Source organism: Gopherus evgoodei, chromosome 7, assembly GCF_007399415.2.
Source record: "Gopherus evgoodei ecotype Sinaloan lineage chromosome 7, rGopEvg1_v1.p, whole genome shotgun sequence".
Classification (NCBI taxonomy): domain Eukaryota; kingdom Metazoa; phylum Chordata; order Testudines; family Testudinidae; genus Gopherus; species Gopherus evgoodei.
In genome coordinates, this window is record NC_044328.1 from 13,328,997 (window position 1) to 13,353,422 (window position 24,426).

General features: G+C 46.1%; 1 protein-coding gene across 1 annotated transcript in view; it reads left to right on the forward strand.

The window, feature by feature from the left end:
• The first annotated feature begins 8,186 nt into the window (after window positions 1–8,186).
• The window catches only part of TRUB1 (TruB pseudouridine synthase family member 1), a 44,485-nt gene continuing 28,245 nt past the window's right edge, over window positions 8,187–24,426 (forward strand). The window contains exons 1-3 of the mRNA XM_030568861.1: window positions 8,187–8,850; window positions 10,994–11,089; window positions 18,425–18,480. Of these exons, the coding sequence (XP_030424721.1) occupies window positions 8,187–8,850; window positions 10,994–11,089; window positions 18,425–18,480 (816 nt within the window). The remainder of the gene's footprint in view (window positions 8,851–10,993; window positions 11,090–18,424; window positions 18,481–24,426) is intronic.

A 24,426-nucleotide genomic window follows, 5' to 3' on the forward strand; every position in this document is an offset into this window, starting at 1 on the left:
TCCAGCACTGAGTTCCATGCAGATGGAGTCCTGCTTGCTGACTTAAGTAGGGTGGGCCCCAGGTAAAATTTTGCCCCTGTGAAGCTGCGTGCCCCACAGGGGATAGCCATTGCTGTCTAAGCATATGCATATTTTTTGCTGAAAGTGTAACTTTGTTTTATCTGCTAGGTTTATGTTCATTGCAAACTAAGCAACCTGTCTTGTCTCTGGGAAAACTAGGGCCCCAATATTCCTTGCTCTAGCACAAATTCATTAGCACCCATCGGAGTTTTTTCAGAGTAATGAGTGTGCAGGAATCAGGCCTGAAAAGTTAAATCTGAGTGCTGCACTTCCTATGGTGGCTAAACTGAATGGCTTAGAAATCTAGAAAATTCCTGTCCTAGTAATACTTTCTTCCAAGATTCTACAGAAGCAGGAAGATTAATAGCCTTAATACCTACTCAGTGGAATATAATTATTTAAAGTCATGTAACAAAGATACAATGACTAACAGTGTGATGGGCGAGAAGGAGAGCTGCTTTCCAAACCAATTAATCAGAAAGTCGTGTACTTTGCTGCAGAATGATGTAGTGTCTCTAAAAAGCATCACCTCACACCCATATCTGCTGCATGATAGAGTCTGAACTACTTGCATATTTATGGTGAGCACAAAATGTATAAATATCACATCTAAATGTGATATTCATGAAATCAAGTTGCCTGGGAAATGACTGATCTGACCCTGCATGATAGGGAACGATTTATAGCACCTTCTTTCTATCCCAGGGGTAGGCAACCTATGGCACGTGCACCAATTTTCAGTAGCACTCACACTGGCCAGGTCATGGCCACCAGTCCAGGGGGCTCTGCATTTTAATTTTAAATGAAGCTTCTTAAACATTTTAAAAACCTTGTTTACTTTATATACATCCATAGTTTAGTTATATATTATAGACTTATAGAAAAAGACCTTCTAAAAATGTTAAAATGTATTACTGGCATGCGAAACCTTAAATTAGAGTGACTAAATGAAGACTCGGCACAGCAATTCTGAAAGGTTGCCGACCCCTGTTCTATACTAACAGAAACTGAAGGAGTTCCATCCCATTCACTGAAGAATGGTACATTTATTTTCTAATTAATTAGTGCCAGTCACCATATAATATTCCAATACATTTATCCAAAATTTAGGCCTGGATCATGCAAATACTTATGCATATGCTTGGATGATCATGGAGTCATAGATTATAAACCAGAAGGGACCATTATGATCATCCAGTTTCACCTTGTGTGTGACACAGCCATAGGAGTTCAGCCAGTAATTCCTCGTAAACCTGCAATTTCTGGCTGAGCTTTTAAATCTTTTAGAAAGACATCTAAATTTGATTTAAAAATTTCGAGTGATGAAAAATCCAATTTATTCCAAGGTACAGTGGTTTCAGTGGCTAATTAACCTCATTGTTAAAAATGTGTAGACAAATTCTGACTAGAAATAACCCAGTTTGTGAAGATAGGGGTCTAGCAGTGTTTTCGCTGTTGGCTGATGTTCTTTATGTACTAATCCTGCTCTCATTGATATCACTGAGATTTTTTACAATTGACTTCAAAAAGACAAGGATTGATTCCCTCATGCTGATGTAACTCTGTTCACGTTGCTGAAGTTAAATCTCATTTACACCAGTGCAATCCAGTTGAGAATCAGAAAAGACAGTTATGAGCAACACATCTCAAAGAACAACAGTTACAAAGGTGAGTAACCGTCTTTTCCTCTTCGAGTGCTTGCTCATATCCATTCCAATTAGGTGTGCGCGTGCCACGTGCACGTTCGTCTGAGACTTTTTACCCTAGCAACACTCGGTGGGCCGGCAGGTCGCCCCCTGGAGTGGCGCCGGTATGGCGCCTGATATATACCCCCGCTGGCCCATCCGCTCCTCAGTTCCTTCTTGCCGGCTACTCCAACAGTGGGGAAGGAGGGCGGGTGTGGAATGATATGAGCAACACATCTCGAAGAACAACAGTTACAAAGGTGAGTAACCGTCTTTTCTTCTTCGAGTGCTTGCTCATATCCATTCGAATTAGGTGATTCCCAAGCCTTACCTAGGCGGTGGGGTCGGAGCGAGACGTTGCGGAATGTAAAACCACTGCACCGAAGGCAGCATCGTCTCTAGCCTGCTGGACCAGTTCACAGTGTGATGCAAAGGTGTGTACGGAAGACCAGGTGGCCGCGTGGCAGATTTCCTGTATGGGAACATAGGCCAAAAACGCGGCAGATGAGGCTTGAGCCGAGTAGAATGGGTGGTAAGAGGACCCGTCAGAACATGAGCCAAGTCGTAACATGCCCGAATGCAGGATGTCACCCAGGATGCAATACGCCGGGAGGAGATTGCCATGCCCTTCATGAGTTCCGCCACTGCCACAAATAATTGAGGTGAATGGCAGAAGGGCTTGGTCCTCTCAGTGTAGAAGGCGAGAGCCCTTCAGACATCTAACGAATGGAGCTGTTGCTCTCGTCTCGCGGAATGCGGCTTTGGGCAAAAGACTGGCAGGAAGATGTCCTGGTTAACATGAAAGGCGGAGACGACCTTAGGGAGGAATGCCGGGTGTGGTCGCAGCTGTACCTTGTCCTTATGAAACACAGTATATGGAGGGTCCACAGTCAGTGCCCGAAGCTCCGAGACTCGTCTAGCCAAGGTGATAGTGACTAGGAAGGCCACTTTCCAGGATAGGTACAGCAGCGAGCATGTGGCTAAAGGTTCGAAAGGGGGCCCCATGAGCCTGGTTAAGACAAGGTTCAGGTCCCAGGTAGGGGTAGGCCATTTGACCTATGGGTATAGTCGCTCCAAGCCCTTGAGGAATCTTGACACCATAGGGTGGGAAAAAACTGACTTGCCAGCCTCGCCCGGATGGAAGGTGGATATAGCCGCTAGGTGTACTTGTAGAGAGGAGATCGCCAATCCCTGCTGTTTGAGAGACCACACGTAGTCCAGAATAGTGGGGACTAATACGGAATGTGGAGAAAGGCTGTGCTGGTTGCACCAGTGGCAGAAGCGCTTCCATTTCGCGAGGTAGGTCGAGTGCGTGGAAGGCTTCCTGCTACCCAGCCACACTTGCTGTACTGTGGCGGAACAGCGCAACTCCGACTGGTTTAACCAGCCAGGAGCCATGCAGTCAGATGGAGGGACTGCAGGTCCGGATGGTGCATCCTGCCGAAGTCTTGCGTGATCAGATCCGGCCAAAGAGGCAGAGGAATTGGGTCTGCCAGGGACAGGTCGAGCAGCATGGTGTACCAGGGCTGCCTTGGCCAAGCCGGAGTGATCAGGATGAGTCGAGCTCTGTCTCTCCGGAGTTTGATCAGGACTCGGTGGATGAGAGGGAAGGGTGGAAAGGCATAACAAAGACATCCCATCCACGGGATCAGGAACGTGTCCGACAGGGAGCCCGGGGAGCGACCCTGTAGAGAGCAGAACACCTGGCATTTCCTGTTCATTCTGGAAGCAAACAGGTCTATGTGGGGAAATCCCCACCTCCGGAAAATCGAATAAAGGACGTCCAGACGGATGGACCATTTGTGGGATAGAAAGGATCTGCTCAGGTGATCCGTGAGGGTGTTCCGTACTCCCGGGAGAAAGGAGGCCACTAGATGTATAGAGTGGGCTATACAAAAGTCCCATAGGCGTATTGCTTCCTGACACAGCGGGGAGGACCAGGTCCAGCCCTGCTTGTTGATGTAATACATGGCCGTTGTGTTGTCTGTGAACACCGCAACACAATGCCGTGTAAATGGTGCTGAAACGCTTGACATGCCAATCGGACCACTCGCAGCTCACGCACATTGATGTGGAGCGTCAGTTCCCGTGGCTACCAGAGGCCTTGTGCGCGCAGAAGCCCCAGGTGGGCACCCCAGCCCAGCGAGGATGCGTCCGTTGTCAGGGACACAGAAGGCTGGGCGGGGGTGTGAAACGGCAGGCCCGCACACACTTGGGATGACGTCGTCCATCAGCCGAGGAAGCCTAGAACATCTGGTGGAATCGTTAGGATTGTGTCTATGGCGTCCCTGCCTGGCCGATAGACTGACGCGAGCCAGGTCTGCAGCGGGCGCATGCGCAGTCTTGCATGCCTCGTGACGAAGGTGCATGCCGCCATGTGCCCCAGGAGAGCGAGGCAAGTACAAGCAGAAGTGGTTGGAAAGGCTTGCAGACTTTTGACCAGGGAGACTATGGCTTGGAACCAGTGCAGGGGTAAACTGGCTGTTGCAAGGTTGGAGTCCAGCATAGCCCCGATAAACTCTATCCTCTGTGTAGGCACCAGAGTGAACTTGTCAGGGTTGATGGTCAAGCCTAGACTCACAAACAGCTCCCCGATGATGGCAACATGGCCGAGCACCTGCGCCTCCGAAGTGCCTCGAATAACAGTCGTCGAGGTAAGGGAAGACGTGAATACGATGATGGCGCAGGGAAGCAGCGATGACCGCCATACATTTGGTGAAGACCCGAGGGGCCGAGGAGAGACCAAAGGGAAGGACAGTAAACTGGTAGTGATCCTGATTTACCACAAAGCGCAGATACCTCCTGTGCGGAGGATAAATTGCAACATGGAAATATGCGTCCTTCATGTCAAGAGCGGCGTACCAGTCTCCGGGATCCAGGGAAGGAATGATGGTTCCTAAGGATACCATGCGGAACTTGAACTTTTTGATGAATTTGTTCAGTCCTCGCAGATCCAGGATGGGTCGGAGGCCCCCTTTTGACTTGGGGATTAAGAAATACCGGGAATAAAACCCCTTGCCCCATAACTCCTCCGGCACCTCCTCTATAGCTCTGATGAAGAGGAGCTTGCGAACCTCCTGGATGATAAGTTGCTCGTGAGGGGGGTCCCTGAAGAGGGACGAGGAGGGAGGATGGGAGGGGGGTGGAGAAATAAACTGAAGACGGTATCCAAACTCCACCGTGCGTAGGACCCAACGGTCTGAGGTCAGCTGGGACCACGCCGGAAGGAACAGGTAGAGGCGGTTGAAAAAATGAAGAGGATCCAGGGAGGGGATTGGTATACTGCTCTCGGGCGCACCCTCAAAAGTTTGTTTTAGGTCCCTGTGGTGGTTTGGCGGACCCAGAATTGTCACCACCTTGAGGTCCCGACTGACGTTTGCGGTTCGGGCGTCGTCGTCGCCGGGCAAGATCCTGTCTCGGTCGAGGCGGGGGGTAAGGGCGTTGGGGTTGTGGGCGGAAGGACCATCTCTGAGTCTGGGGTGTGTGCATTCCCAGTGAACGCATGATAACCCCATTGTCCTTCAGACTCTGTAGTCTGGGATCTGTCTTTTGTGAGAAAAGACCCTGCCCGTCGAATGGCAGGTCTTGGATTGTATACTGTAACTCGGGAGGTAGGCCGGAAGCCTGCAGCCACGATATGCGACGCATGGCTACACCAGATGCAAGCCTTCTGGCTGCCGAATCTGCGGCGTCTAAGGATGCTTGAAGTGTGGTCCTGGTGACCCTCTTCCCCTCCTCTAGGAGAGCTGAAAACTCCTGGCGTGAGTCCTGGGGAACTAATTCAGTGAACTTGCCGACAGCCTCCCAGGTGTTGTAGCTGTATCGGCTCAAGAGGGCCTGCTGGTTCGCCACACGGAGCTGAAGGCCTCCTGCAGAGTAAATTTTGCGGCCCAGCAAGTCCATGCGTCTGGCTTCTCTGGATTTTGGTGCAGGAGCTTGCTGGCCATGGCGCTCCCGTTCGTTGACTGATTGTACCACCAACGAGCAGGGGGCAGGGTGCACGTAGAGGTACTCATACCCCTTGGACGGCACCATGTATTTTCGTTCCACGCCTCGGCCTGTGGGTGGAATGGAGGCCGGGGACTGCCATATGGTGTCTGCCTTGGCTTGGATGGATTTGATGAAGGGGAGGGCCACCCTGGTCGGTGCTTCTGCTGATAGTATGCTGACCACCGGGTCCTCCACTTCAGGAACTTCCTCTACAGGAAGGTTTATATTTTGGGCAACGCGCCATAGAAGGTCCTGATGTGCCCGAAGATCAATTGGCGGGGGCCCCGATGATGATGTGCCCGCTACCGCCTCATCTGGGGAAGAGGAGGAAGACAACCCAGGGATGAGTGATTCTTGAACGGAAGCGTCGTCCTGAGGGACCTCCATCTCTGGGACATCCTGCCGTGCAAGGGGATGCGCAGGGTCTTCCTCCGTACCCGAGGAGGGAGGCCGGCTGACTGTGGCCTCTGGTGCACGGTGCTCCGAATGGCTGGAGTGTGCTGGGCTCACTGGCTCACCCTGGGCTTGGTGATAGGCCCAAGGCATCCAAAAGGACCATTGCAGTGGTCCATGGTCTGGGTGGGCCCGTGCATCCGAACCCCCGTAGGAGGCACTGTCCGTGTGTGGGGAGGCGGACGGGTGACGTGATGGCCACGGAGGAGCTGATGTTGACTGGGCCAGGCCTCTGCGCCCATAGAGCTCGCCTCTACGCGGTGCCGGTGAGCGGTACCGGGAGCCGTGGCGGTATCTCGATCGGGACCGGGACCTGCTACCAGCTCGGTGCCGGGAGGTCGACCAGTGGCGTGTGTCGTCGTGCTGGGATCGGCTGCAGTAAGAGCGTTGGTGCCGCGATCTGGACTGGTGCCGAGAGTAGAACGACGGCGACCGGGATCTCGAGCGGTGCCGCGAGTACGACCGGTGCCATGGGGAACAGTACCGGGACTGCGAGCTGCGCCAGGATCTTGAGCGATGACGAGGCCGAGAGTGGTCTCTAGATCTGGAGCGGGACCGACGGTGCTCAGTGGTGCCCGGTGAATGTGGTTGCACCATGGTGGGCTTGCCCAGTGACTGAATAACCCGCACCAGCAGTGCCGGGGGTTGGGGCAATTCGGGCTCTGTAAGAGCGATGAGGTCGCGCGCCACGGAGAAGGTCTCCAGTGTTGATGGCGCGACGAGCTCAACCACAGCGCATGCTGGGGAGCTGAGAGGCACCGGACTCAACGGCTCCTGAGAAGCTGGAATCGACGGTGCGGAGATACTCGGTGACGCGGCAGATGACGGTGCCAGGCAGTCGGGTTTAGAAGTACGCTCCGACTGAGGCGTAGTTGTAGGTGCCGCAGGAGCCTTGTGCTTCTTGCTCCTCGATGAGAGGGAGCGGTGCCGGCTGGAGTGTTGGACTGGTGAAGGGTGGGGGAGCGAAGCCCTTGTCGGTGCCGGGCGGTCTGGAGCAGAAGAGAGACTTGGTCCCGGTGCCGGAGTCGGTGCCGAAGATGGAGGAGTCAAAGCTGCCTCCATCAATAGCTGTTTTAAGCAACTGTCCCGTTCCTTCTTTGCCCGGGGTTTAAACGCCTTGCAGATCCGGCAATTGTCCGCAAGGTGGGACTTGCCTAGGCACCTCAGACAGGAGTCGTGCGGATCTCCTACGGGCATTGGCCGATGACAGGTCGCACAAGGCTTGAAGCCTGGAGAACTGGGCATGGGCCCCGGTACCGGGGGAGGAGAAGGGGCGAACCCCAGATCCTCTTTAACTATATACAGAACTATAAAAAACTAACTTTAAATACTAACTAGAACTACAATAAAAGAACTATATACACGATACTATACAGGAGAGTGAAATGCTAGAGAGGTGGAGAACAGCTAGCCGTGCTCCACAGTTCCAATGACCGACACGGGCGGTAAGAAGGAACTGAGGAGCGGATGGGCCAGCAGGGGTATATACCAGGCACCATACCGGCGCCACTCCAGGGGGTGACCTGCGGCCCACCGAGTGTTGCTAGGGTAAAAAGTCTCCGACAAACGTGCACGCGGCGCGCGCGCACACCTAATTGGAATGGATATGAGCAAGCACTCAAAGAAGAACCTGTGTTTCTAATTTAGTCAGTGCAATGTTCAAGCCTTCAGCACTTTAAAAACCAACGTGTGATAACTGGAACCACCACCACCAAGTTTTGTCCCCTGCTGCTCCTCTGTCAGCTCAGCTGTTCAAGAGTCTTCAGCTTAATTGGGAGTTTAATCATCCTGGGTCATCAGCTGTAATTGTTTCCCCCACGCTCCCCACTGGTTCTAACGCATTCAATACAAACTGTGAGGACTCTGAAGAAAGACAAAGTGAGCCAGGGCAATAAAAAATGCAAAGTGCGTGTGACAGGGACGAGCAAAACAACTCATGGAGAATAGAGCCGAGAGGAGAACGGGGCAGTTTTCTGCCCTCTCCCACCCCCCCGCGTGATGCACAAGAGAACCCCACCCCCCCATGCGCCTCCAGCCAAGCTGCGCGGTGCCATCCCTGTGACCCCCTCCCTCGACCAGGCGTTTCTCTGGAAAGCGGCTCACCCTCTGCACAAGGCTGTGCACACGCTGCAGCCTGTGCCCCGCGCGGGAACGGAATCCTGGCCCCGCCCGGGGGCCACGGCCCCCCACCCCTGGGCCGCCCTGACACCGCTCAACCCGCGGCAGCAGAGCCCAGCCGAGCTGCAGGCTGCGGCGTCTCTAACCCTCTCCGCTCGCGCCCGGCCAAAGCCTCCGCCCAGCCCTGCCCTGCCGCGCCGGGCGCATACTACATCTCCCAGCACCGCCTGCAGCGCGAGCCTGCGCCTGGCCGGGGCACCGGGCTCGGCCTTGCTGCGGCCCGGGCCCCACGTGGGTAGAGGGGACGCACGGCTCCAGAAAGCCGGGCCGGAGCCGCCGTCCCTTGGCCTCCACGGTGCATCTTTAGTCTGGGCCAGCCCGGCCCGGAGCGTGGCTGAGAAGGTGCACGGGAAGCTGGGGCATGTTATGGCCAACCCAGCAGCAGCTAAACTGCTCTCTCTGAGCGGGCTGTTTGCTGTGTATAAACCCAAAGGGCCCACTTCAGCTGATGTGCTCAACCAGCTGAAGGAGAAGCTGCTGGCAGGTACTGCAGGGATGGGGAAGGGGCAGGATGTCGCCCCCGGGCTGGGTGGGGGAGGGCACGGCGGGTGTTTCAAGCTGGGACTGCGGGTGCGTTGGGAGGGGGCAGGTCTGGATGACACATGCTGGGAGCTTCCTGCTCTAGAAACCCCACACACCATTAGTGCTGAGAGTATCAGTCTGCACACAGTACTTTGCCCTCTAAATGTATGTCTGCAAATCCAATTGCTGCACCATCAGTTTCCCCTTTGCAGGTGGCTGGGGACCCCTTGCCTGTGTAATTGTCCCATTCCAGTTACCCCAGGCCCAAGTAAGGGTTTTGTGTGTGCAAATTATTGCCTGTGTGTAGCTTCCTTGCTGTGCAATTTCTACCTTCACCCCTTCATATCCCCTAATCAGCATAGTTTGAATCCACACCTAATTTGTGGCCGCTCCTTCATCTGTGCATGGAGGTAATTGTGAGTTTACTTGACATACAAATTCTGATACCAAAGGTGAACCTGGGAGTTTCAAAGCAAGTTTAAAAATCTGGATTTTCCAGGGCCGCAAAGCTGGAAAAGTCTAATTGAGGGATACTTTGGTTAAAGGGAAGTGAGACTTGTAAAATGTCTGTTAAAATACATATAGACAAAAATCCTTAGTCACAAGAAGGAGACACTAAAAACTGTCCTAACATTAAATCCAAAATGAAAGTGCCACTCTCATTCAGGTGTCTGATTTCACAAACATGTTATCCATTTGTGTTCACCTACTTAGGCTTTCTCAAGCTTCTGGTATGTATTTGAGCTTCCTCTTTGTGATTTTAGTATCCCAGCAAACACAGGCAATATCTAAATCATAACTCCTAGGAACATATTACCTTTTCCTTTTCAAAGTTCATATCACTGTTGTCTGTCATGGAAAGAGAGAGCCAGAAAAAGTGTATTTTCTCCTTAGTTTTTCAGATTGTTTACTCTGGTGGGTCCTGCTCTTGCAGTATGGTCCATGGTGGTGGATTCTTATGCCTCCATCAAGTCCCACTGAAATAATTTTAGTCACACCCAGAGGCCCATGAGTCTGTCTGAGTGGAACAGAATTTAAGGATTGTGAATAACTGGGTTGGAACACTACAGAACCAATCCCCACTGACTTCAGGTGGGCTCCATGCCATTCCTTACTCTACCTCTCCATAGTGAATTGCAGGGTTGGGGTTTAAGATTGTAACCTCCTTAAGGGGCAAGGACCATGTTATCTTGTATACAGCACATAGCATGATGAAGCCCTGATCCTGACTGGAGATTACAGAACCTCCTGCAGTATAAGGCCCCAATCCTGCATGGAAAACTGCAGTAGACACCTATTGAGTGGGGCTCCATGCAGGCACAGGGGTCTGCCCATGAGAGTCCCAGTGCTGGATTTATGTCTGTGTAGCATAATTACAGTTGTAGCACTTTGTTGACAGCTAGTTTCAAAGTTCTTCTTTGTATGGGACTCTCACTGTAACAAAAGAGAGAGAAAAACACTTGAAATAATAGGAAAGTTGTTATAAAGCTATAGAAAATTGGAAAGGGGACTTGGGGGCATGGGTATATTCAGTTGACTTGCTTTCAAGTTTATAATGGTCCAGAGAGTCTGCTTAATGTTTCTTTTTTCAGGGAATGATCAAGGCTGTGGAATTCCTAGATGGGATTGTAACAGGCCAGTCACATTACGCCACACGAGACTATTTATTATATGCCATAACAGCAGATGGGCAACAAAGAGCAAATTCCACTCAGTTGCATATAGACATCCCTATTGAAACCATTCATGGAGCTGAGTGGTATGTGGCCCATTAAGTGCAATCAAATAAACAAGAAGGCGCAGTGATGCTTTCTGTGAGTGTGTTCAGCCGGTGATAGTGTTACATGTTTCATTAATGAAACAAATCAAGTAACCTGTCCACTCTGGTGTTTCTTGTATATGCCTTTAACACTTTGGTGTATAATGGTGCATAAGATTATTTATAATTAGCTGATAGCTAATTGTGTGTGTGGGTATGTATATAATTCATGATTTCATCAGAGCATGGAGAAACATTTCCATTGAATGTTTTCTTTTTTAATGTATTGCATGTTGCCATGTTCTGAGGTTGTTCTGTAATGCATTTTGTCAATTTATTTTTGCAGAAGCTGGTATACAAAAGTGTGCAAGAAAAAGGAAAAAACAGATTTTGAAGATTGGACATGGTGGGACTCTAGATAGCGCAGCTGCAGGAGTTCTGGGTAAGTAAAATATGCATATCTGCAATATCTCTGTTTTTATTTAATCAATTATACTTCTAATAGCCTGAGAAACAGATACTTCTGTTTGGCTAAGCTGGTATTTTGTAGCTGCTGTAATTTTCTGTAGTGTTTGTTGTTATAATAATGCTTTATATTTCTGTGTCTTTATCTCAGAAGATCCCAAAGTTCTTTAGAAACTAGAGATGTGTAGGATTCAATTCAGTTATGAAGTGCAGCAAAACAGTAGTTCCGGATAGGAAGTGAAAAATAACCCATCTAATAACAAAGGCATCAATGAAGTTTCTACTCTTATTATCTCTCAGTGATTTCTATAGCAAGTGTGTTCAATTTACTGGTATTGGAATGATAATTGCCAGCTGTGTAAACTCAGCCTTGAGTCCAAGAGTCAAGATGGATGAATCCCAATTTGCACAACATCATCAATAATTTTGTCGAAGAACAACATAGAACAGAATCTGCAGCTTCCATAATCTTAGCTGTGTTGCTCTGCAGGGCTTAAAGGAATAAAAACAGTAAAAATTCTGTTTTGTAATTAAATTCAACGGGTGTGACTGTGAATATACATAGGGAACAGATCCATTGAGTTTTGACATAGTCACTTCTCAAAGTAGAACTGTGCTTCAGGGAGACAGTCTGTTCCTAATGGCTGCCAGTGTGTTGGTAATTGTCTCTCTGTGGCCTGCGTGCATTGTAAAATATAACTCCCACAGACTAGAAGTAAACTTTAGCTCTGCTTGTTCCAATTTCCTGTTTACTCGGTTGCCATTTGATGAAGAACATTGTGTCCGGTTCTGAAGCGGAAGGTTCTTTTTCTTGCACAGAAGTTCCCATTGAGCACATTATTTCTTGTTGTGGGAAGTCATCAGCATTGATCCAGAAAACAAAACACACACAAAAAAATTATTGAGGCTTTTTAATTGCTTCTACTACTGTTTTCTGGCAGCCAGTGGGCTCCAGAGCTTGCATCTGGGGCATGACAGAATTTATTCAAGCTCAGTGTACGTCTGGTAAAGACAGAAGAGTGCATCACCTTAATATGTTTCCGATCGATGTTCACAAGGGCAAAGGATGTTTTCTTCTAGTGACAAAGAAAAATCAATGCAGGCCAAATAGAAAAGGACAGAATTGGTAGGTGGGTGGGAGTGAATGCTTTAAAATTTCTAAAGATGTGAGAAGAAATAGTTGGGGGAAGGGAAGAAATAAAAGAGAGAGAATTTTTTTGTTATTTTTTCTAAAAGTTCAGTTAGCTGTTCTCTGTTGTCTCCGGCGTATTGGTGGTGGTGGGGAAAGCTTTCTTCCACCTACAAACCAGCATCACAAGAAGTCTTTGAGGCTACTAAACATCTCTTGATCTGTGCATCTGTGGCCTCAAATTTCAAGATCTGTGCTCTGATTCTTTCTCTCTGCTTGATATCAGACCTTTCTGCCTATTTGTAACAGCTGGGTGAAAGCACTCTCGCCACTGACGTTCGAGCATTTGAGAGATCACTAGACCAGGGGTAGGCAACCTTTGGCACGAGTGCTGAAGGTGGCATGCAAGCTGATTTTCAGCAGCACTCACGCTGCCCGGGTCCTGGCCACCGGTCTGGGGGGCTCTGCATTTTAATTTAATTTTAAATGAAGCTTCTTAAACATTTTAAAAACCTTATTTACTTTACATACAACAATAGTTTAGTTTTATATTATAGACTTAGGCCTTGGCTACACTGGCACTTTACAGCGCTGCAACTTTCACGCTCAGGGGTGTGAAAAAACACTCCCCTGAGCGCTGCAAGATACAGCGCTGTAAAGCCTCAGTGTAATCAGTGCCGCAGCGCTGGGAGTGCTGCAAGCTACACCAGTAGAGGATGTGGTTTACGTGCAGCGCTGGGAATGCTCTCTCCCAGCGCTGGCGCTCCGACGACACTCACACTTCAAAGCGCTGCCGCGGCAGCGCTTTGAAATTTCAAGTGTAGCCATACCCTCATAGAAAGAGACCTTCTAAAAATGTTAAAATGTATTACTGGCACATGGAACCTTAAATTAGAGTGAATAAATGAAGACTCGGCACACCACTTCTGAAAGGTTGCTGACCCCTGCACTAGACAATGCTTGAGCAAGGCCTAATACAGTTCAGTTTGGGGTTTTTATTAAGGAGCAGCCTGGCTCTAATGTAAAACCTTTGGAAAACTTTAGACCAAACGTTTCTGATCGTCTCCCTCAGTGGGTAGAGGTCTGCCCCAGAATAGGAGTTGAACAGACTGTAGTTACGTGAAGTGTGGTGGTTGCATGATGGAAGGTAAGAGAAAGCAGAAAATTGTACAAGCACTTTGATGTGAAAATCAGTTCAATCACCGTCTTGACAAGGCAGAAGTCACCATTTATCCTCTCAGAATTGAGTGTAGGCTGGGGAATGGTTGGTGCATGGAAGTCTTCTGAGATAAGAGACACCCACTTGGGTAGTGGCTGATGTTCACTAGTTAGCCATGAAATATGTTCAAAGTGTCAGCAGCAGCCCTAAAAGCTTCCCCCACCCCCCTGCTACTCTGCCGGTGTGCTTCTACCCTGACCTGTAGTGCCTGCCCTTTAGAGGTGAGAGCAGTTCAGTCTGCATGTTCGTATGAGCTTCAACTTCTCTTCTGAACCTGGCATACGTTCTGCAACCAGTGTCGCATTTGGTATAGATCACAGACTATCAGATTATGACCACTTTCAATCGCTGTTTACCTAAGCTGTATTTGAATCGGTGACCTAGAAGTTAATGACTTCATAGCGCATGTTTACATTGCAATAAAAAACCCTTGGTACCAAGTCTTAAAGCCTGGGTCCACTCACTCAGGTGCCAGGGGCTCACACTATGGGGCTAAAAATAGTAGTGTAGAAGTCTGGGCTCAGGCTAGAGCCTGGGCTCTGAAACCCAGAAGGAGGTGGGTCTGAGCACGTTTACACTACTATTTTTAACTCCATAGTGCAAGCCCAAGTCAGTTGACCCAGGTTCTGAGACTCATAGCTATGGTTTTTTTTTTCTTTGCAGCATAGATGTATCCATAGTATGTTGTTGTATCCCATGAATTATGGTGGTAAAACAAATGGACGTGGAAAAGAGCTATTGAGTCGGTCTCCCAGCTGCTACAGGATGGTTCTCTATGGTGCACGCTAACAGTGTTTTGTCCAGTCTGGTTCTAAATACTCTAAGTGGTTGTGGCCCTGTCCACTTGCTCTGAAGGTATCTCTTGAGCGAGGCCTAATACAGTTCAGTTTGGGGTTTTTATTAAGGAGCAACCTGGCTAGCAGGGTTAGCTCAGTGGTTTGAGCATTGGCCTGCTAAACCCAGGGTTGAGAGTTCAATCCTTGAGGGGGCCACCTAGGGATCTGGGGCAAAAATCAGTACTTGGTCCTGCTAGTGGAGGCAGGGGGCTGGACTTGATGACCTTTCAAGGTCCCTTCCAGTTCTAGGAGATAATTAATGGAGATATCCTAATCTATATTGGCAATAAAAGACCTGCAGAATGACGATAGCTGACCTGGGCTTGTGGGGCTCACCTACGGGGTTATACAATTGTAGGGTAGTCATTAGGGATTGGGCTGAAGACCCAGTGAGGGGGGTAGGTCTTGGAGCTCAAGCTCCAGTCCAACCTCAAAGATTTATACTGCTATTTTTAGTCCCGCAGCCCGAGCCCCACAAACCCGAGTCAGCTGACCCAGGCTCTGCGACTCGATGCTGCGGGTTTGTTATTGCAGTGTAGATGTTGTGATGTTGCACTCCATACGTTTATGGAAATATGCTTGAGTGTAAATGTAATGTAACTGGAATATACTTTATGCAAAAGGTCTCTTGTAAGGTATCATTACAAAACTTATAATCTACTGAGTGTGTTCATCCTATTTGTATGAATGTATCATTCTTGTATCTGAAAGTAGGAACATAAAATATAACTCTGGGGTCCTATTGTAATTATGCAAAGTGTGGACTATTAGTGGTGGTTCAGAATCTTGATGGCTCCCATTGATTAGGACAGTTGGTTGTAAATGGTTTATTTACCTACAAGCCTTCCTGTGGACGTGGGGACCAGCCTGTGGATAATGAAGAGTGAGGTCTTATAGTGACATGTGACCATGTCACCTGATACTGGAATCCATATTAAAACTGGTGCTTTTCCATTTAGAAGGAGAGGTGGGAACCCAGAGTGACAAAGGATTCCCACCTTGGGCCAAAGCTATAAAAGTGGGTGGAGCAGAACAAGGAGGGTTGCCGGTTATGAAAGTCTCCTAGTTGTCACCTGATCTGGAACTAACAAGAATTGTACTGGGGAAAGGATTGGGCCCAGACTAGGAAGGAGTCTAGTCTGTGAAAGAAGCTGATTGGAACATCTCTGAGGGTGAGATTTACCTGTATTCAGTTTCTTAATGTATGAGGCTTAGATTTCCATGTTTTGTTTTATTTTGCCTGGTAACTTACTTTGTTCTGTCTGTTATTACTTGAAACCACTTAAATCCTACTTAATAAAATCACTTTTGTTTATTAATTAACCCAGAGTAAGTGATTAATATCTGGAGGAACAAGCAGCTGTGCATATCTCTGTATCAGTGTTATAGAGGGCAGGCAATTTATGAGTTTACCCAGCATAAACTTTATACAGAGTAAAACAGATTTATTTGAGGTTTGGATCCCATTGGGAGCTGGGTGTCTGGATGCTGGAGATGGGAAACCTGCTGAGCTGTTTTGGTTAAAGTCTGCAGCTTTGGGGTCGTGGTTCAGACCCTGGATCTGTGTTGCAGCAGACTTGCGTGTCTGCCACAACAAGGCAGGGTTCTGGAGTCCCAGGCTGGCAGGGAAGACAGGCTCAGAGATAGCTATCACAAAATTGCTAAAAATCATATAGTTTAATGACACAGGGAAATGGTAGGTCCAATCTTAATGCCAGTTCAGGGATATGAGTCCCATTATTTCAGCTACATGGAGTTCTTGCCATGCCTGAGGAGGCACTATGATTTAAAGACAAGCAAAATAATTCTTCAACTGGCTAAATTGCTTTTGTCTTTGTGTTGGGGAAACTCTCAGAACATTTTTAAGTTAGAGCTTTAACTTTTTCTTTTATTCAGTCAGTTTTCTGAGATATCCCTTTAGTTCCATCAAGGTTTAATAGAAGTGGAAATTTTATTTCAAATGAGTCCAAACACTCCAATGTTGCATATAAAAGTATTTAAACTCTTAGAAGTCATTTTAAACTGAAATGATTCTTAAATAAAGTCTTTCAACTTAAAGAGTTATGCAGCGAGATTATGTCTTATTTCTTACCAATCTACGGAGGTTTTTCTTGCCTTCCTGAGTATGGTAAGGAATTGGTTAACCATTGCTAGGTAACTAATTAAGTTTCCAATTAATATGAATGATTTTATACTCTGATGGCTTCTTATATTAGCAATCTGTTATAACAAGGTCATTTGATTCCATTTTTTACATAAAACATCCACTGTTCACATAATAGTGGTATTGAGGCAGTTATTACATTTGCAAATACACATTTCAGAGCATTTAAGGGACAACCAAGGTTTTCAGCTTCAAAAGGAAACATAGTTAGACATAACTATCATCCATTAAACGCTGTCCAACCATAAATGTTTTTCTACCATTTGAAGACTTTAGAGTAATTGTAAAATAAATCAGTTTCAATAAAGATAATTCTAGAAGTCTTTGGTTTTTTTCCCTTTGCAAGGGGGAGGGATAAAGAGGGCCTCTTTTATTACTTCGTTTCTAGCTCTGATAATGCATCGTAAACATCACCCCCCTTTGGAATATCCTGAATACACAACTATCTCTTTCTAAAACACAAGTATTTTAAGAAGTTTTATTTTCTTGAGATAAAGATCGTGTCTATACCAAACTAGTCTCCTGTTCTTTAACGAGACACTCTTGTTGTTTGCTTGTCTTTTGACCAAATGGTTCCTACATTTACAGCTTGTAATTAACTTCTATCAAATAGTTATTGTGATTTGTCCCTTGTATAGACTAACACTTTTATGCTATTTTGAAAGATGTATGTAAAAAAATATATAGACCGTTAAAGCAAAACAGAAGTTGTGAAGCTGCATTCCAGAGCATGTATAAACGCACTTGGAGGTAATATATTTGATTTTATGGCTACGGAGGTGTCCTCCTCTTTGACACTTTTGGTGCCGGTTACTGGTTGATGGAAAGCAAAGACTTCCTATGGATTCCCTTAGCATTTGATTTCATTAATTAGCAATTAAAAACTTAAGCCCGTGAGCTATCATATTCTTCGAGTATTGTGTGTGGAAATAATTGTATGTCCTAAAATTGAGTAAAGGCAAGATTATACTAATTAACAATATAAAAGAGAATTACAATAATTTATTAATAACCATTTTGCAGCAATATTGAGGTGTATCCCGTACACAAAGTAGTACTGGAGAATCCTACCATATACTCTTTGTATGGCGATGACAGTTTTACAAATGCGTGGTTATAATGTATCTGGTTTTCTTGTTTTCCTGTTCCTGTTCTATCTACTATTTCTGAACACTGTGCAGAAAACCAATGGAAAAAGTTAGTAAAGAAAAACATGTTACTGTAGGAAGTTTTAATGTGGATCCTAACACAGTAAAGAGATTTTTCTACCCGTTTACTTTGAAAATCTGATTGTTAATCGCTTTGACATGTCAAAGTGTAGTTTAAAATTGAAAAAAACAGTGGGCCACACAAACACATGAACCTGCCTGTTTGATTTATAAGTGATCCTAGCAAGAGACTCGGGGACTTCATGATTATTTTACTTTCTTGCCCTGGTCCTATCTGTGCCAAAGTAATTCTATTATGTTATTTTCTGCTACCTTAGCTGCATTACTACAGGTCGCTAATAACCTTTAAATGGTCCATTAGTTACAGCGATGGCTTTGGCTTACTAATAATGAACCTTGCCAAAGACTTTAACAGGCCAGACAGAGAGCCATAGTTTGTGCTATGTCTTTCTTTACTGATGACTGAAAGTACAGCAAAATAAATCCAATCACAGCGTAGAATTAAAGCATTTTAACAATAGGCAAAGCTTATCTGTCTTCTGCTTCTTGTCCTTTCCTCAGCCGCAGCAGATAGAACATCAGAGGTATTTTCTCTTAGGCAATATCTTTATCTTTTGGTATCCTCCTCTTAAAAGACTCATTCAGCTGATCATGATAATTGAGGCCATTTATATGCAAGCAGTGCAGGAAATGTGTTATTTCTGACTAGCGTGATGTATGACAGTGAGGAGAGGGAGGTTGTGAATCTAGTTATTGGAATAGAATGATGTGATATTTCTCTTTCTGTCTTTGCAGTGGTCGGTATTGGAAAAGGAACTAAAATGCTGAGCAGTATTTTGGCAGGTTCCAAGGTACGGCACACTAAGTTATTGGTCTTAATATTTTTTTCATTGTCAAGGTGAATCATAATACAGGCAACTAAAACACTCAGCATTAAGCAAGGACCCAAAGTGTTGCTATTACAAGCATACTAAACTGTCTGTCGGAAACCCTTGTTTCTCTGATGATGTCCCAGAGAGTAGGAAGATTTTTTCAATGTTCAGTTCCTTGTAGATTTTAAATAATATGAGATGTCCTGTAAATATTTTTCTGTTTTTAAATCAAAACTTTTAAATCCCATCCTCCCTATCCTTTCTTCAAGTAGATATAAGAGTAATGCTATGATTCTTCCATCACAAGCTGTTACGAAATTACATTTGTTCTTCACATCTGCTTTTTTAAAAAATTTCATGCAGTCTTAAAAGATGAAACCCTCGTGTTGTTTTTTTTTAAATCTTTATCATTATTTCTATAATGGCTAGATGCAAGCGGGGATGGGGGCTCCATTGTGCATAGTCCCAGCCCCAAAACATTTGACACAAAATGTTACAAACAAGTGTGACCAAAATTAAGAAGGGAGGATAAAGGTGACAAAAGTAATCTATAAAATCACACAAACTTATATATGTGGTTCCTGATGTTTCCAAATCATCTTAGATTTTAAAAAAGCAAATGAACAGCAGTTTCCCATGGATGTATAACCAGATCATTAGTTGGTTGACTTCCTTGTAGGTATCACAGCAAAAGTTGGTGAAAAGGAAGGAATTGGAGGAGGAGTGGGTACTGGTGTTCTGGTTTAATTCCATTGGGGAGTTCCATGTATCGAAGGCAGCATGACATACAGTGCATAGATGGTTCTAGGAGTGACTGTCAAACAGACCTGCAAGGCTAATAAACAACTTTCTGTTAATGTTTTCTTATTCAAAACACACTGTGCACTTGGGACATTATGTGCTCCTAGACTCTGATTTTAAGGACTCTTTGATCAGGGGAACATACACCCATTTAGATTATAAACCCTTCAGAGCACAGATGGTCTCTCTCTTTCCTGGGTTTGTACAGCATTCAGCATGGTGGAACTCCAGTCTTGAATGGGGATTTTGGGAGCTATCATAATATATGAAGTAATAGAGTTAGTAAAGTTAACCAACAGAGTGTACAATCACACAAAATAGAAAAGCATCATGTATTACCAGCTTAAGGACTGATCCTGCAAACATTTACCTACCTAAGTAGCATTAGTCCTGTGAGGAATTCCTTTATCATCAATTGGGCTACTCGCATGAATAAATTCTGTGCATAAGTATTTGCAGGATTGAGATATTAGTATGCAAAGTGACAAGCACAAGTGACAAGAAGTGGATTTGGAGAGCTCTCATTCTGCATAGTTAACAGATGGGAGCTTGACTCACCTCTGCTTGTACTTTCTAGCTAGTCGCATCAAAACCTTGGCTTGTGTGTTTACATTTCCGGGAGGCAGATGTTGAGTAAGTGGATACGTGGACCTACTCCAGTTAATCCAGCAGGGTTGGTTCCAGCCCTGGGTGTTAGAGGTTTTGCACACTATCTTGAAAGCTGAAAATGTAAAGTCCTGTTGTTTTAGAGAATACTTTTAAAATGGGCAAGAATAGGAGATGGAGAAATCAATTCAGCAGTCAAGAGATCTCCAGATTTTGTTACTTTAGGAAAGTCAATAATGACTTAAAAATAATTGACTTTTTCAAGTCAATTGACAGCTCCTCTAATGCATTTCATGCTGACTATTTTTCTTCCTTTTTTTCACATCTGATCCATGCCAATAAACTATTTATAGATGCTGTGGTGGTGATGATTTGAATTAGAGCCTGACTGATAGCCACCCAGGTTTAAGAAGAAATAAAAGACAGAAAATCATTTGTGGCAATAGGGCCTGATTCAAAGTCCCTTGCAGTCAATTGCGATGCAGTTTTAGATATGATTTTGGTAAGTAATGAGGATGTCATAGAAGAGCTAGTCATAGGAAATAACTTTGGCTCAAGTGATCATGTGTTTATTTAGTTTAAATGAAATGGAAGGATAATCAAAACCAAGCAATCAGCTATGGATTTTGGTTTCAAAAGGAAAGACTTTGGGAAATTAAGGGAATTTGTTAAAGACATCAGCTGGATTGAAGCACTTGAAGACTTAAATGTGGAAGAGGCTTGGGATTTATAGTGTTCTTAAAAAAAAAAAGAATAAGAAAGGATGAGGTTGGGCGCTGTTCGGTGTGGATGGCAAGGAGGTTGAAGAGATATGGCCCAAAAACTAAATGAATATTTTGCCTTGGTTTTCAGTAAGGATGATAATATGGAATACGGGTATGAAGGCAGGATGGCGGATGGAAATGAGTGTATGGAAATGACCACATCTGAGGTGGGAGAAAAATGTGAAGATCTTAATGTGATCAAATCAGGAGGGACCAGATAATTTCCATCCCAGAATACTGAAAGAACTGGTGCACAAGATTGCTAGCTTAGGAGCAAGGATTTTTAATAAATCTTATCTATTTGGGGCTAGTGCCATATGACTGGAGTATAGCTAACATTGTAACTATATTTAAGAAAAGGAGAAAACAGTGATCTTGGCAATTGAAGACCTGTTAGTCTGCCCTCAGTAGGGTGCCTAAGAACTGTGGTTCTCAAACTGTGGGTCATGACCTGATTTTAATGGGGTTGCCAGGGCCAGCATTAGACTTGCTGGGACCCAAGGCTGAAGCTGAAGCCCTAGCTCCAGCCCCACTGGGGCGGTAGAAGTCAGGATGTGGCCCCCTCTCTACCACACCTGGGGCGATGGGGCTTGGGTTGTGGTTCCCTCTCCCCTCCCCAGGGTGGTGGGGCTCAGGCTCCGCCCCCCCCACCCAGGGTCATGTAGTAACTTAGTTGTCAGAAGGGGGTCACGGTGCAATAACGTTTGAGAACCTCTGCCTTAGAACAGATGGTGAAGGAAAGGATAATTAAGTTCATGCAGACAAACAGTAAAGGGGATATAATTCAACATGATTTTCCAAAGGTAGATCATGCCAGACTAACCTGATTTCTTTCTGTGGAAATTAATTAATTTTTTTTCACTAAGGGGAATGCAATAGATCTAACATACATGGACTTAATAAAGCATTTGGTACAGTACTACATGGGATATTATTATGTAAATTAGAGACTTTGGGATTAGTACAAGCACTGTAAAGTAGATAAAGAATTGGCTAAAGGGGAGAAGGCAGTGGGTTTTGTTGAAAGGTTAACTGTTGGACTGGAAGGAGGTTACTAGTGGAGTTCCTTAAGTATTGGTCTTGGAATCAATCTTATTCACTATTTTTATTAATAAGCTTGTCACAAAAAGTAGGTGTGTGCTAATGATCTGGATGACCTTGAAGACTGGAGTGGCAGAAATGTGATGAAATACAACAGTACCGAGTGCACAGTCTAAGTGTCTAACAATAAGAATTTCTGCTGCAAGCTGGGGGCTCATCATTTGGACATAACGGGGGAAGAGACCTGGGTGCATGGGTTGATCGCAAGATGATGGAGGCACCAAAGTGATGTGGCCGTGAAAAAGGCAAATGTGATCCGAGGCTATATCAAGTGAGTCATTTCCAGTAGTGATAGAGAAGTATTAATGCCATTGCAGAAGGTACTGATAAGACCTCATCTAGTTCCGGTCTCCCATGTTCAAGAAAGATGAATACAACGTGGAACAGGTGTAGAGAAGAACTACAAGGATGATGAGGGGAGTGGAGGGCCTATCTTAAGAGAAGATATGGAAAGAGCTTGGTTTGTTTAGCCTAGCAGAAAGAAGGCAGAGAGAGAAGGCATTGCTCTCTATACATACATCAGGGAGGATAAAAACCAAAGAGGGGGAAGACCTATTTAAGATAAAAGACAATGTTGCCACAGGAACAAACTGGCCAGGCTGGAAAGAAGGTTTCTCACTGTCAGAGGAGTGAGGTTCTGGAACAGCCTCCCAATAACAGTTGTGGGGGCAAAGAACCTCTCTCTCTTTAGAGCTGGGCAAATTTATGAGTTCGGTTGTGTGGTGGGGTTGCTTGTGCTAGCAGGGGACAGCAGCCCTGGAGTTTACTTCCACTTTGTCATATGTTCCTAAAAGCTCACGTTTCAGGGCTTCACCTGGCCACCAGGAGGGGGTCAGGAATGGATTCTGTTACTCCCTCTTCCCAGTGTATTTTGGATTTTTTTAGGTCTCCTTCCTCTGATGCATCGTAGAAGGCCACAGCCGGAGATGAGATATTGGAAAGGATGGGCTAGGGCTCTGAGGTAGTACCAAGCAGTCTCTCTCTCAGGTGCTTGGCTGGCTGGTTCTTGCTCACAAGCTCAGGGGTATTCCCCCAGGTCAGATTGGCAGCGACCTTGGGGGCTTTTGCCTTCCACTGCAGTGTCTGAGTGTGAGTCACTGGCAAGGATCATCCAGTTATATCTCTCAATCATTTCCCTGACCTCGCAGGGGCCTTGGCGTTGGTACATCTCACTCCCTCTTATTCTCTCACTGTGGCATGTAACCATCTAGTCTCCTGCAGTTTTTACTAATTTCGCCTGGTTTTGGTTGTTGGGTTTAGTGTGAAGGTGCTGGGTTGTGTTAGTGGCTTCTGATATACAGGAGGTTGGACTTGGTCAGGGTGGGCAAACTTTTTAGCGCAAGGACTGCATCTGGGTATGGAAATTGTGTGGCGGGTCATGAATGCTCACGAAATTGGGGATTGGACGGTGGGAGGGCTCTGGCTGGGAATGCGGGCTCTGAGGTGGGGCTGGCCATGAGGGGTTGGGGTGCAGGAGGGGGATCAGGGGCAGGGGTTTGGGGCATGGAAGGGGTTCAGGGGGGCAGGCTCTGGGCAGTGCTTACCTCAAGCAACTCCCAGAAACAGCGGCATGTCCCCCCTCTGGCTCCTATGCAGAGATGCGGCCAGGCAGCTCTGCACGCTACCCTGTCCGCAGGTGCCGCCCCTGCAGCTCCCATCGTTTGCGGTTCCCAGCTAGTGGGAGCTGCGGGGGCAGCACTTGGGGTGGGAGCAACATGTTGAGCCCTGGCTGCCCCTAAGTGTAGGAGCTGGAGAAGGGACATGCCACTGCTTCCGGGAGCCATGCAGAGTGGGGCAAGACCACGACCCCTCTCCCTGGCTGGAGCACCAGAGCGGGGTAAGCCCTGGACCCCACTTCCTGATGGGAGCTCGAGGGCTGGATTAAAACATCTGGAGGGCTGGATGTGGCCCTCGGGCCATAGTTTGCCCACCACTGGACTAGGTGATCTGGTATTCCTTCTGGCCTTAACCTCTGACTCTAACCTCTGACACCTAATTGAGGTCTCCCAATTGACCTTGGCGGGCTTTGGATTAGGCCAATTATACTCATGTAATTTACTATAGTTCTTGAGGTTGAGTCCCTGTTACTTGAGACTTCAACTGTTTATAGTCTGACATCCCCTTTTCAATGCCTTATCCATTACAGAAAAGCTTTGTCATATTAGCTAAATCAGCTTTAAATAGTTCTAGCTAAACTAGTACAAATCCTTTAGTGTAGCTCTTAAATCCAACTGGGTTAGTTTAATTTGGTAATTTATTACCACAAGTTAAAATTATTTTTAAGTGAGAGCTAAACCAGTTTGCAAATCTCTGTAGATAGACTCGTAGAATTAACTAGGTGGCTACAGCGGTCTCAGGACTAATAGTAGTTAGCCATGACTATTCTTTATTCTAAAGTTGTTGAAAAAATTTCTGCCTTTTAGGTGTCATGCCGTCCACTAGGATTGGAGTGTCTCTTACTTCATCAAACATATGTTTGGTGAAATAATTGTTACTTTTGCTCTGATTTGCTCCTTTTTTTCTTCGATTCCACTACATTTAGTATGCGTTTCTGCTGGGGATTTTCTTTTTAATTACGTTAAAACTAGCTTCTAGAGACATTAGATCAAGGCTATCAACATTGGCAGCATAATTACACTAATGGCCCAAAACT